General features: G+C 40.4%; 1 protein-coding gene across 4 annotated transcripts in view; it reads right to left on the reverse strand.

Moving 5' to 3' along the window:
* Positions 1–15,417, reverse strand: part of TTC23 (tetratricopeptide repeat domain 23) — a 104,007-nt gene that overhangs the window by 54,676 nt on the left and 33,914 nt on the right. For all 4 annotated transcript variants that reach the window (XM_080808300.1, XM_080808301.1, XM_080808299.1 and 1 more), the window contains exon 6: positions 84–261. In XM_080808300.1, the coding sequence (XP_080664426.1) occupies positions 84–261 (178 nt within the window). The remainder of the gene's footprint in view (positions 1–83; positions 262–15,417) is intronic.

A 15,417-nucleotide genomic window follows, 5' to 3' on the forward strand; every position in this document is an offset into this window, starting at 1 on the left:
GTGTTCTGAGCTGCTCTTCCACTCGTGTCCATGGAAACCAGTGGGTCCAGAAGAACTCTGGTGGCCCGTAGATTACAGCCTACCTGTAGAAAGTGGTTGACGGATGCGTCGTGAAGTCCCAGGGCTTGTTCGGCACCGGCTAATTCCCTCAATATTGGTACACACTCAAGACTTTTTTCACCTCGACTGATCTCAATATATTCTAAAGCCTCTTGGTAGTGAGGCAGAGCTTCTTTTGATTTCTTCTGGCTTTGATACATCCTAAAAAAAAAAAAAATCAAAGAGATTACTTCTTAAATAATTAGAAGACATATAGGTGGGAAAATGTATAATTCTAAGGGTTATGATTTGGCTCTCTGACGCCTGTTGTCCAGGTTCACTCTCCAGCCAGCTAAGGTTTTGTTTCCTCCAAAGAGGCAGCGGGCACGATGGTCAAGCGGGTGGAGTTTAGAACAACGAGGAAGCTTCGAATCCCGGCTCCACTAGCTACCAGATGTGTGAATTTCCAGTGGCTTCACAGCTTTCCCATCTCTAGGTTAAGAATAGTAACAGTGCCTTACTTTATTGGGTTACAGTGAAGATGAGATTAGCTAATACTCATAAAAACACCTAGAACAGTCTCTGACATACAGTAAGTGCTACGTAGGCGTTGGGTTAAAGAACATAAAATACTTAACAAACAATAAGAGCTAGCACAAAGGATGCCGAGATGCTGATAACTGATCTGCTGAGAAATTACAGAAATTTCCCAGTATTGGTGAGGGCATAAAGCACTCTCATTAACGGTTAGAAAGGATATAATTTGAGCGTAAACTTTTCTGTATCAAAATTCTACGTACATAAGTACAGACTTATTTCTGCTAATGGCACTTTAGTAGTTTCTCTTAAAAAGAGACACTCTGGCAGGGCACGTACAGGGATGTTTATCTAAGCACTCTTTGTAATAGTGGAAAAGTACAAAGCACTTAAAATACACAAATAGGAGATCCTCCAAGCAGATAACAGTAAGTATATCGCTCCTGTGGAATGCCACATAGCCCTTAAAGTTGATGTTGATCCAGACTTACCGACATAGAAATATAAAAGGCAGAATACAAAAATGCTTTGTATAGTATCTCATGCAGGTAGAAATGTTATAGATTAATCTATATGTACGATACGCATTAAGAACCATCTAAATGGACAATAATGTGAACAGTAGTTACCTTTTTTTTTAATTTGACAGATCACAAGTAGGCAGAGAGGCAGGCAGAGAGAGAGAGGGAAGTAGGCTCCCCGCTGAGCAGAGAGCCCGATGCGGTACTCAAACCCAGGACCCTGAGATCATGAACTGAGCTGAAGGCAGAGTCTTAACGCACTGAGCCACCTAGGCACCCCAGCAGTAGTTACCTTTAAGGGGTTGGTAGTGATTTTGACTTTTCTTACTTATGCTTTCTAAATTTCCCATATTTTCTTCTATAAAATTCTATTACTCTGATATCAGAAAAATGTTAATTTAAAAATTGTAAGTTAAGGGGGCAGTGGGAAAAGGTTCTTGTCCCTTTCTGGAATAAAACACTGTCACGTAAAAAAACATACCTGTGTATTTTGTTCATCAAACATACTAGCAGACATTTAAAAAACACTCTTCTCTAAAATATTTGTTAAGAAATAGAAACTTTGGGGTGCCTGGGTGGCTCAGTGGGTTAAAGCCTCTGCCTTCGGCTCAGGTCATGGTCATGGTCTGCTCACTGTTTATTTTTGTAAATAAAGTTTTATTGGCACACAGCCCCACCCACTTGTTTCTGCATTGTCTCTGGGTGCTTTTGTACCTCAATGGCAGAGTTGAATACTTGCAACAGACACCTACAAAGTCTAAAATATTTACTGTCTGGGCCTTTACAGAAGAAGTTTGCTAACCTCTGGTCTAGAATCTAGAGAAAGCTTTTAAAATGACTTCAGAGTTTTTTTCCATCTACTTTAGCCTAGAGAACTCCAATAATGCCACAAATATTTGAGCAAAGGAAAAAAAAAATCTTCTTCCTTTCTCGTGTTCATAAATGATGAAGCGTGTGCCAAGGAATAATAAGTCTTTTGTTTGCAAAGCTGCTGTTAAAATCATAGAAGGGTAATAAAGCAAATACAAACGTCAGGATGACTTCATTTGAGCAACGGTTTTGTTTGTTTGTTTTTAAAGATTTTATTTATTTGAGAAAGAGAGAGAGCATGAGCAGAGAGAAAGGTAGGGGGAGAGGCAGACTCCTCACCAGTCAGGGAGCCTAATGCTGGACTCATTTCCAGGACCCCAAGATCATGACCTGAGCAAAAGGCAGACACTTAGCTGGCTGAGCCACCCGGGTACCCCATGAGCAACAGCTCTAAGAAAAAGCAATATTGAAAGCTTAGTAATCAAGCTTATAAATGAGAAAAAAGTAAACAATAACAAGACATAAGTTAATTCATATAACAACAACTGTTCGTTTCCCGAGATAGAGCATGAAAGAAAAGCATTTGAGAGTTTGGAGCAGTGGAGAACAGGGACAACTTGTAGCCATTTACCATTTACCTACCCCCCCCCCCCAGCCAAAAGCACAGCATATTGCTCCAGGCTAACCCATTTTTTTTCAGGTATCAGAAAGTCATCTTTCAGATACTGGACCCTTGGAGACAATTTTACAAAAAGAAGAACCCAGGATGAGAGGCAGGACTGTCAGTTACAAGTACTGCAGCAAGAATAGAAAAACCCAAGCTGTAGGTTTTTTTGTTTCTAGGAGAGAGAGAAAGAGAGTGAGGGTGCAAGTGGCAGAAGGAGACAGAGAGAGAGAGAATTCTACCAGCCCAGTGTGGAGCTCGATGTGGGGCTTGATCTCATGACACTGAGATCATGACGTGAGCTGAAATCAAGAGTCAGATGCTCAACCGACCGAGCCACCCAGATGCCCCCCAAACTGTAGCTGGAGCATCCTTGCAGACAAGACCGCACAACATTGGGCAGAAGCATAATGTCTCTGCATCTTGGTGTTCAATACTGTTGTTGCAGAACCAAGGTAGATGTCTGAAATGCTTTGCACACTGAGGCAAGTCATACAGATTGGTATTAAGTGCCTATACGTCATATACCTTTTATCCCTTCCCTCCCAACCACTGGTCTGTATGGAACTAAGTGCTACAGCTTCAGGTTGTTCTTCTGTTGAAATGGGCTCTACTGTGGTTTCACACTCACCCACTTATGATTTTGGAAAGTCCAAATAATGAGCATAATCAGTCAAACTCATATGCCACTGAGGAAGGCATTTTCTTATCCAGCTGAGTTTTTAAAGAATTTGAGAATAATCTATTATAGGAATAATACATAGTCATTAAAAGAAAAGATACAGAAAAATAAAAAATATATATAATTAAATTAAATAGTTTATATTTATATTATAAATTATGATTATATATAATTTATATATGATTATAAGTAATATTTACATATATTACAAATTATATATTTTATATAATTATAAATTATATAAAGGTATATCATATTGTATTTATACGAAATATTTTATATTTATTTAATTTTATTTATAAAAATAAAAATGTATATACATAATCGCAACAACCAAAGATGAGTGCTGTACACCTTGATATATACACTTTCAGATAATTTTCTATGAATATTTTTTAAATGGATCATCATGTTTTAGAAACTGCTTCTCTCACTTAATCATATATCAAAATGTGGCAATGAATGCTATCACATCACTTTTAGTGGTTGAGTGGTGTCATATCAGATTTAATTGACCACTCATCTTCAAAAATAGTATGAGTTAGGAAGTTTAAAAAATAGTTTGTGGGAAAGTTTTATAAATTTAAGAATTTATATACATATAAGTATATGTATATATATATATATAACTCTTGCATATATAATATATAATATATAAAATATATAAACAACTCTTGCAATAAAATAAAAAGACAACCCAGTTTAAAGATGGGCAAAGTTTCTAAATAGCCATTTCTCCAAAGAAGATATACAAATGTTCGTAAGCACAAGAGAAGATGTTCATCATTAACCATCAAGGAAATGCATATTAAAACTACAGTGAGATACTACTTCATACCCACTAGGACAGTGGCTGTTAATAATGATAAAGAAAAATAGTAACAAGTGTTGGCAAGCATGTGGGAAAACTGGAACCCTTACGTACTGCTGGTGGGAATGTAAAATGGTGCAGCTACTTTGGAAAATAGTGGCAGTTCCTCAAAAGCTTAAACACAGAATTACAGTATGACCCAGCAATTCCACTCCTTTGTATACACCCCTAAAAATGAAAACATGTATCTACATAAAAACTTTTACACAATGTCCATAATAGTACTATCCATAAGAGTAAAAAAGTCCAAACAACCTAAACGTCCCTCCAAGGAATGTCCATTCTGAGCAATGAGTAAATAAAATGTGGTATATCCATACAATGGAATATTACTCAATCATCAAAACAAGTACCGATAGGGGCGCCTGGGTGGCTCAGTGGGTTAAAGCCTCTGCCTTCAGCTCAGGTCATGATCCCAGGGTCCTGGAATCAAGCCCCACATCGGGCTCTCTGCTCCACAGGAAGCCTGCTTCCTCCTCTCTCTCTGCCTGCCTCTCTGCCTACTTGTGATCTCTGTCAAATAAATAAATAAAATCTTTAAAAAAACACAAAAATCAAGTACCGATAAACATGGTAAAGCATAGATGAACCCTGAAAAAAGTATGTCAAGGGAAAAAGGCCAGTTTCAAACAACCTAACCTTATATCTGAAGGAGCTACAAAAAGAACAACAAATAAAACTTAAAACCAGCAAAAGGAAGAAAATAATAAAGACTAGAGCAGAAATAAATGATACAGAAACTAAAAAACAAAACAAAACAAAACAAACAAACAGACAAAAAACAACCAACAGAACAGGTCAGTGAAACTAGGAACTGGTTCTTTGAAAATAAAATCAATAAAATTGATAAATCTCTAGCCAGACTTATCAAGAAAAAAAGAGAAAGGATTTGAATAAATAAAATTACAATTGGGAGAGAAAAAATAACAACCAACAGCACAGAAATACAGACGATTATAAGAGAATATTATGAAAAACTATATGCCAACAAATTGGACAACCTAGAAGAAACTGGATAAATTTTTAGAGACATATGAACTACCAAAACTGAAACAGGAAGAAATAGAAAATTTGAACAGACCCATATCCAGTAATGAAACTGAATCAGTAATCAAAAAACTCCCAACAAACCAAAGTTCAGGACCAGATGACTTCACAGGTGAAGTCTACTGAACACTTAAAGAAGAGTTAATACCTATTTTTCTCAAACTATTCCAAAAAATAGAGAAGGAAGGAAAACTTCTGAATTCATCCTATGAGGCCAGTATTGCCCTGATACCAAACCCAGACAAAGACTCCACTAAGAAAGAACTACAGGTGAATATCCCTGATGAACATAAACGCAAAAGTCCTCAACAAAATACTAGCAAACCAAATCCAACAACACATTAAAAAATCATTCACCACAATCAAGTAGGATTTATTCCTGGGCTGCAGGTGTGGTTCAATATTCAAAAATCAATCAACGTGATACATCACATCAATTAGAGAAAGAACAAGAACCACATGATAATTTCAGTAGATTCAGAAAAAAACATTTGACAAAGTACAACATTCACTCATGATAAAAAATCATCAATAAAGTAGGTTTAGAAGGAACATAGCTCAACTCAATAAAGGCCATATACATACATACATACATACATACAGCTAGAATCATCATTAATGGAGAAAAACTGACAGCTTTTCCCCAACATCAGGAAAAAGACAAGGATGTCCACTCTCATCACTTTTATTCAACATAGCACTGGAAATCCTGGTCATAGCAATGAAACAACAAAAAGAAATAAAAGGCATTCAAATCAGCAAGGAAGAAGTAAAACTTTCACTATGTGCAGATGACATGAAACCATAGATAGAAAACCCAAAGACTCCATCAAAAAACTGCTAGAACTGATGAATTCAGTAAGATTGCAGGATACAAAATCAATGTACAGAAATCCACTGCATTTCTGTACACCAATAATGAAGCAGCACAACAAGAAATTACGAAAAACAGTCCCATTCATAACTGCACCACAGATAATGAGATATCAAGGGATAAAGTTAACCAAAGAGGTAAAAGACTTGTACTTAAAAACTATAGAATACTGATGAGAGAAACTGAAGACAACACAAAGAACTGGAAAGACATTCCATGCTCACAGATTGGAAGAACAAATATGGTTGAAATGTCCATATCACTCAAAGTAGTCTACAGATTTAATGATCCCTAACAAAATACAACAGTATTTTTCACAGAACAAGAGCAATCCTAAAATTTGTATGAAACCACAAAAGATCCCAAATAGCCAAAGCATTCTTGAAAAAGAAAAGCAAAGCTGGAGGCATCACCAGATACCAAATTTCGGACTTCAAGTTATATCATAAAGCTGCAGTAATCGAAACAGTGTGGTATTGATACAAATGGAACAGAAGAGAAAGCCCAGAAATAAACCCGCAACTCTAGGGTCAATTAATCTTGAACAAAGCAGGAAAGAATATCTAATGGAAGAAAGACAGTCTTTTCAACAAATGGTGTTGGGAACACTGGACAGCAACATGCAGAAGAATGAAACTGGGGGCACCTGGGTGGCTCAGTTAGTTAAGCGTCTGAGTCTTGGTTTCAGCTCAGGTCATGATCAGGGTCATGGGATCAAGCCCCTCATTGTGCTCCACATTCAGTGCAGAGTCTGCTTAAGACTCTCTCTCCCTCTGCCCCTCCCCCTGCTTCTGCGCGTGTTCTCTCTAAAATAAATAAATAAATACATCTTTAAAAAAGACAGAGAAAATAAAACTGGACCACTTACTTACACCATACACTAAAATAAATTAAAAATGAATTAAAGATGTAAATGTGAGACCCAAAATCAAAAAAGTCCTAGAAGAGAACACAGGCAGTAACTTCTTTGACATTGGCTGAAGCAACTTCTTTGCAGATATGTCTCCTGCGACAAGGGAAACAAAAGCAAAAATAAACTCTTGGGACTGCATCAAAATAAAAAGCTTTTGCATGGTAAAGAAAACAATCAACAAGACTAAAAGGCAACCTAGGGAATGGGAGAAGATATTTGCAAATGACATATCCAATAAAGGGTTAGTATCCAAGACATATAAAGAATTTACACAACTCAACAGTCAAAAAATGAGTAATCCAATTACAAAACGGGCAGAAGTCATGAACAGACATTTCTCCAAAGAAGATATACATATGGTCAACAGACACATAAAAAGATGTTTACCATCACTCACCATTAGGGAAATACAAATCAAAACTTCAATGAGATGTCACCTCACACCTGTCAGAATGGCTAAAATCAACAACACAAGAAATAACAGTTGTTGATGAGGATGTAGAAAAAAGGAACACTCATGCACTGTTGGTGGGAATGCAAACTGGTACAGCCACTGTGAAAAACAGTATGGAGGTTCCTCAGAAAGTTAAAAGTAGATCTCCCCTACCATCCAGCAATCCCACTAGTGGATACTTAGCCCAAGAATACAAAAACACTAATTCAAAGGGATACATGGGGCCCTATGTTTATAGCAGGATTAATTACAATAACCAAATTGTGGAAACAGCCCAAATGTCCACTGACTGGGGAATGTGGTACATAATTACAATGGAATATTACTCAGCCAATAAGAGGATGAAATCTTGCCATTTGCAATGATGTGGATGGAGCTAGAGAGCATAATGAAAATGCTAAGCAAAGTCAGTCAGTCAGAGAAAGACAAATACCGTATGACTGCACTCATAAGGGGAATATAAGAAACAAATGGGCAGAGGGAAAAAAAAAACAGACAAATCAAGAAACAGACTCTTGGGGTGCCTACCTGGCTCAGTGGGTAGAGTATGGGACTCCTGATCTTGGGGTTGTAAGTCTGAGCTCAATGGTCGGTGTAGAGATTACTTTTAAAAAAATCTTTGGGTGCCTGGGTTGCTCAGTCAATTATGCATCTGCCTTTGGCTCAGGTCATGACCTTGGGGTCCTGGGTTCAAGACCCTCATTGGGCTCCCTGCTACAGAGAGTCTGCTTCTCCCTCTCCTTCTGCCCTCCCTCTGCTTGTGCTTGCTCTCTCTAATAAACAAAAATCTTTAAAATAAAAAGATCTTTAAAACTGTTTTTTAAAAATTAAAACAAAAAAAAAAAGAAGCAGACTCTTAACTCTAGAGAACAAACTGATGGTTGCCAGGGGGAGATGGGTGGGGACGGATAAAATAGATGATGGGGATGAAGGAGGGTACTCGTGATGAGCACCGGGTGATGTATGGAAGTGCTGCATCATTCTACTACTGTACACCTGAAACTAACACTGTTAAAAAAAAAAAAAAGGAAAAAAAAAAGCCAAGTCACAAAAGGTGACACATTATATGATTCCATGTATATGAAATGTCCCAAACCAGGCAAATCCACAGAGACAGAAAATAGATTAGTAGTTGTCAGGGGCTGGGAGAACATGATAACAGAGATTGCTAATGGGATGAAAAAGTCAAAATGATTGTGGTAATGTTTGAACAACTCTTGTTAATATGCTGAAAACCACTGAATTGTGTATTTCAATTGGGTGAACTGTATGGTATGTTCATTACAGCTCAATAAATCTGTCCTTTAAAAAATTTGTGAACATTTGGAAGAGAAACTAAATATAGATGTGATTTAGTGGTATCTGTAAAGCTAGTAATTTTTGTCTAAAAAATAACCGTAATAATGTTAAACAAAAATCAAAATATTTTTCTCTTAATATCATCCTTGAGCCAGTCATAGCTAACCAGCACAAAGCAGGTCAGAAAAAGATGTGTGCTTTGGCTTTAAATTGGTCCTGCATGATTAGGCAATCCTACCCACCTGTTTTAGGGAGGAGATTAGGAAAGCAGAGAATGCTGTGGGTCCTGAAGCACCCGGCACTTGGCAATGGGCATTCCCAAGGGGAAGCCATAAATTGGGCTTGGACACTGAGCTACAACTGGCCTCACTCTTATTTTTCAGAGCTGTAAGCATGTTTTCTGATGAGCTCTAAGGCTTGGGTCCCTGGGGAAAGGCCTAGGTCTATGAAAAGTATAATCCTAATGAGAAAGCAAGAAATTCATGGAGAGAAAAGCCATAGAAAATCATTCTTAATGTTGTATTCTGGTAAATACCCTGTAAGCTTAAATATGTTAATATATTTCTTATTATGACCTCTGCAGAATGCAGATATGGAAGAATCCAGAAACTGGTGATGAACCCAGAATCTTTTTCCTTTGGCTGATTGTTTCAAGCCAATAGGCTGTGGTTAAGGAAATTAGTTTGAGGACTGGTGAGTTATAGAAGAAAAGTAAGTTCTATATAGCTTCCAAAGTTACCCAGATGAGTGGAATTCAGAATGTGTTAAAGATGGGCTAGAACAGAAAAGCCAATCCCCCAGCCAAGCTGAGGGCTGCCAACCAGGCCATCTGGGGCACGGTTTGAGAGGCCTGGTTCAGCACTAAGGAGCTCAAACTCCTGCCTGCAGGGTCTGGGTCTGCACCCACAGACTCCTGCTCCTTCCTCTGTGCCTAAGTTCCGTCGGACACCCGCCTGAGGGCACACCTGGGAGTTTCAGGCCAGCCCACACTCTGCAGAATGAACTGTGCACTTAGACCCAAAGCTATCTTTGCCTGGAAGAGAGGTCACCTTTTCCAATTCTCGCAAAGGCTCTCTCCCTCATCCAACTATGTACAATGGTGGCAGAGGTGACAGTGGCTTTGCTGGGACCTGAGTTTCCCTGGACTTGATGAGTTCAGATGACTCTCGCATGTCACCTAAACCTTCCCCTCTGACTTCGCTGATGCCAGCCTCCTTTCAGCTCCCCCTTTGTGTGGATCTTTCCCCTGGGTGTTTGCTGGGCCTGCTAGCTGGAATGTTCTTTCTTTCTTCCATCTCTGCCTGGCAAACTTCCATTCATCTTCCTAACTACTGATCCTCTTTTAATTTTAGCTTAACAGTCTCCTCCTTTAGGAAGGCTTCCCTGACAAGGGCCAGGATGAGAGTGGGACCAGAGAGACAGGTAGGAAACATCATTTAAGGTGACACTCATTCTCAAGGGCAGGCAAGTGTAGAGTGGGCACCCTAGAGTGAGTGTGTCCTTAAATGATGAGGCTTGAGCACTTGGGCTTTCTCTTCTTGATCCCTGCTCTGTCCCTGACACCCCAGGTTGGGCTGGGTTCCTCCATGAACACCGACTGCACTCCCATGGAGCTATGAACCTTCCCTGCTCAGGAAACACACCTTCTCCATGCTATATTATAACTGCCTGGTAACTCGATGCCAATCTCTTTAGTGTTAGGTCCTATGAAGGTAGGGTCCAAGGCTGCCTCATTGGTCTTGGCATCCCAGCATCTTGCAGTGTCTGACACAGAGTGGCTGCTGGCTGCCTGACAGAAGGAAAGAGAAGCTGAGGAGGGAGGGAGGAAGAAACAACCTTCAAATACAGATCCATTAGCTTAGACGCACTGAGGCTATAGTTCATACCTGAATTTTCATAGATTCCAGAATAAAGTTAGGATTAAAAATCTTAAAAAAAAAGCACATTTTCACATTGATTTGGTAGCAAGAATATTATAAACTACTGATCTAGTTAAAGCTTGGGGAAGTTGCTGAAATTTTATAAAAAATGGAATAAAGGAAACCTTGTAGGAATTCACTAGGGCTTGAATTGTATCCTCCCACCCAAATTCATATGTTCAAGTCCTCACCTCCAGTATTTGAGAATGTGACTTTATCTGGGAATAAGGTTGTTGTAGATATAATTAGTTATGTTAAGAAGATGTCATAATAGAGTAGGGGGATGCCTAATCCAATAGGACTGGTGTCCTTACAAAAAGGACACAAAGACACACACAGAGGGAGAAGGCCACGTGAAGATGAGGCAAGATTGGGGTGATGCATCTATAAGCCAAGGAACACCAAAGATTGCCAGGAACCCCCAAAAGCTGGGAGGGAGCATCTGTTCCAGTTCCTGTCGACATTTTGAGCTCAGATTTCCAGCCTCCAGCGCTATGAGAGAAGAACCTTTCTGTTGTTCATATCACCTACTGGGTGGTACTTTCTTACAGCAGCAGCCCTTGCAAATGAATATGGAACCCCTGCTGGCCAACTCCAGGCCCGGAGGTTTCTCTTCCTTCAGCCCCCCTAATAGAAGAACACTGGGTATACTCACCCTCAGCAGCTACTTCGACATGGGAGCACTATATCTATCTATCTATCTATCTATCTATCTATCTATCTATATATATATATTTTTTTTTTTAAATCACACTGTGCTCAAGTCCCACTTTCTATTGTCTCCCTGCCTGGAAATTTAATTTGAATATCACTGGGACAGAGACCCAGAACCCAGAAGCCGGCAAATTCATCAGGAACAAACATGTGACTTTCACTGGCCATAGTTTTGTCCCTGAAACCTGAATGTCCAAATGAAAGCACATCTCACAAATGTCATGACATCCAGCTGGCTGAACTTTAGCAGGGAGCCAGCCCCGAAGGGACACAATCACACACGAGGCGTCCATACTTGAAGGTGACCTGTTGCCATTTCTGAACACTCCAAAATTAAAAGATTTTTTTTTTTTTGTCAGCCTATTATTGGCCCCAAGCTTCAAAGCACTGAATTCTTCAAACCCTGAGTCCTTCTTTCTCTTGTAGCTGAAAGTCCTTTTTACCCCCTTACTTAGGTCATCCACAGGAGAAAAAAATGAGATCCTTCACACTATGTACATGAAAGTTCTAAGTGGGATAGAGAGGCCTCAATTTAAAAACCAAAACTTTGATATGTTTGAGAGAAAAACATAAGAAAAGGTAATTCCATGACTGTGGGTAGAGAAGGACTTTTTTTTTTTAAAGATCTTATTTATTTGACAGAGGGAGATCAGAATTAGGCAGAGCAGCAGGCAGAGAGAGAAGGGGAAGCAGGCTCCCCGCTGAGCAGAAAGCCCGATGTGGGGCTCGATCCCAGGACCCTGAGATCATGACCTGAGCCGAAGGCAGAGGCTTAACCCACTGAGCCACACAGGTGCCCTGAGAAGGACTTTTTAAAACAAGATACATAAAATATAAATCAGAACAGAAAAGTTGGGTAAACTGAGTCATCTTAAAAATAAAAACTCCTGTACATCAGAAGCCAACATAAAGAAAGTAAAAAGACCAAATTACACCCTGGGAGTACATACAATACATGTAAGGAGCAAATAACTTGCCAGAAACATGAAGAATGTCTACAAATTAATAAGAAAAATGCAAACAGCCCGATTAAAGAATAGCAAAAGACACTGATAGACAATTCACAGAATATGATTTCCAAATGTCCAGCAAACATACAAAATGATGTTCGACCTCGCCATCAGGGAAAGGCAGTTAAAGAAACCATATGATTGGCACAGATAAGAGGTCTGACAGTATCAAGTGTTGGCAAGAATGTGGAGTAATGGGGAATTTCCATATCCTTCTCGTGAAAGCATAGATTGGTGTTTGGGCGAACTTGGTCAAGCTGAGAATGTGGATATTTGTCAAGTAAGTAATTCCAGCCCTGGGCACAGACCTCAGAGATAATCTTGAATGTGTGCCCAAAGAGACGTGTGCAAGAGTGAAACTGGAATTTCATCCCACTGAATTCACACGTTTGCCCTGTGAGCACTGATGATTAAATCGGGGGGAAAGTCTGGTGGATAAAACACAATGTGTGGGTTTAAAATCAAAAGACTAGAAGGGCGCCTGGGTGGCTCAGTTGGCTAAGCGTCTGACTCTTGATTTCAGCTCAGGTAATGATCTCGGGGTTGTGATTCAAGCCCTGCGATGGGCTCCATGCTGGGTGGGAAGCCCTACTTTAAAAATACATACATGCATACATACATAAATACATAAATAAAATGAAGAGACTAGGGATCTATGTAACAGCTGACACGGGTACATCTCAAAAATACAAAAGTAATTAGAAAATTTGAAAAATGAGAAATAATACTGCATAGTTCCATGGCTACACACACATACACACACGCACACGCGCACACACACACACACACACACACATTCAGAGGAATGAAAAACACGAAATTAAGCATAAATGATTGCCTGTAACGTTGGGGGAAGAACACGGGATTGGGAAGGACACAGAACAGGTCTCCCTGTACCCGAAATGGCCTATTTGGTAAGCTCGTGAGTGTGTTTCGTATTTGCCTAACAGTATCTGTAATTGCATGCTGTCGCAAAGAGGAACAAATGCGACCCTCTCTCGTTCAGTGTGTGCCAATAATGAAGCACAGTCTAGGCCCCGCCCCTTGAGGCTGCTGCCGGCTCTCTGTCCAGGGTCCTGGCACCCAAGTGACCGCCAGGAGCAGAGGCTTATCAGGCTAATGCCATCTCCAAGGAGCCTTCTGCAGCTCATCGAGAGTATGCTGCTCACGTAAAAGAAAAGACGAAACAGGAAATAAGACGACTTTAGCTTCACAATATATTTAATAAAACAGGAATGGAGGGGGTACCCTATCAGGGAATGTTTACGTGAGAGCCTTGCCTCCCCCCCTCCCCGCCCCGCCCAACTCACTTAAAGCCTCAGTCCATTTCAGGTAATCTCGCCGGTCTCATTCGCTCTGCGTAATGTTTGGGATGGCAACATTGTCTCCTTTTCCGCTTTTCTCTGCCTGCCGGGAACGCTTTGAGGATTTATTGTCTAGCGTGCCCATAATATGTTTAGGCAGCTTTAGGAAACACCAGACAGATGAAAAGATAGAGAGTTTTGAACAACAGAATGTGGCAGTATGTGAATTTGGCAGGTCCACAACTTCAACCACAACATATTTTATTGAATGAAAATACATCCGCAGTAATTCCCCAGAGCGCGTGATGAGACGCTATCTCATTTCAGATAGGCTTCAGAAGATCTCACAGGGATGGAGACTTGTTTCAACAGGCCACAAATGAATGCAATCTCTTTGGCATTGCTAAGACAACAGAGGGTCTCCTTTTAAGGTGCTCTGGAATTTGGGGGCGCCTGGGTGGCTCAGCTGGTGAAGCGTCTGCCTTCAGCTCGGGTCCTCAGCCCTGGGATCACCAGTCCTGGTCAGCAGGGAGGCTGCTGATCCCTCTCCCCTCAACCTTTGCTTCTCCTCCCTCCCCCCACTCAGACTCTCTTTCTCTCTCAAATAAATCAATCAGATCTTCGGGGCGCCTGGGTGGCTCAGCCAGTTAAGTGTCTGCCTTCAGCTCGGGTCATGATCCTGGGGTCCTGGGATCGAGCCCCACATAGGGTTCCCTACTCAGGAGGGGGCCTGCTTCTCCCTCTCCCTCTGCTCCTCCCCCCTGTGCATGCATGCTCTCTCTCTTTCTCTGTCTCAAATAAATTAAAAGAAAAATCAATCAGATCTTTAAAAATAAATAAATAAAAGCTCCAGAACTTGGCAAGAATACAGAGCAACAACGAAAAGCAAGGGATTTGTGGGAAGGTTGCTGATAATCGAAATCTCGTGAAATCAATCCAGAAAGAGGACAAGTGGGATTTTCTAGAGCTAGAGGGAGAAAAGGCTTACATCTGGATTTCTGCCTACCCTCTGGCACACACATCTAAAGGCTTTGCTCTGTAGACCATATTGTTGGGTCTCTGTTCTGCACAGTGAATGTGATCTGGGCCATGGTGAGGAGCCCGGACACCCAAGTTTGGTGGACGGCCTGGCTCTGCTCTGCCATTCCCAGCTGTGTAACCCTGGGAAACGACCTCCCAACCCATCGGTTGCTCCATTTGAAAATGGCACTAGGAAGAGTGCCCAGCACGTGGGACTAAATGAGACCCAGTCTAAAAGGTGCTTTGCAAGAGCCTAACACAGAAGGTGGTCAAGAATCAGTGGCTGGCATGGCTGCCTAAAATCACGTTATTATTTGTAGTTGTGTAAGGAAATGTGTATTAGAAGGAGGTAAGGAAATGTGTATTAGAAGGTGTTAGAAAGGGAAAGACAAAAATATAATGCTCTGAAATTTCAAACTTTAAGGGTTTCAAGAAATAGAGAGCAGAGAAAGTATATGAAGGTAATCTGTGCCATGGGAAGTTTTGTGCTTCTCTGCATTAAAAAAAAACAAACCCCTGACTTTTCAAAAATCAGATTTTGTGTAAGGGAAGAGCATTTCTTTAATCAAAGGAATACAGGACGAAGAAGAGCACCAGAAAAAAAAAATCATTTCCTTCTTTGTGAAACAAGCATAAGGTATGCCAGGCAAATAGTGTCCCAGGGGAGGAGCTGACCCGAGAAACATCTCTGGAGAAGTACAGGGCATTTCCCGGAGAAGGAAAGGGAGAAGCAGGGTTT

Source organism: Martes martes, assembly GCF_963455335.1.
Source record: "Martes martes genome assembly, chromosome: 7".
Classification (NCBI taxonomy): Eukaryota; Metazoa; Chordata; class Mammalia; order Carnivora; family Mustelidae; genus Martes; species Martes martes.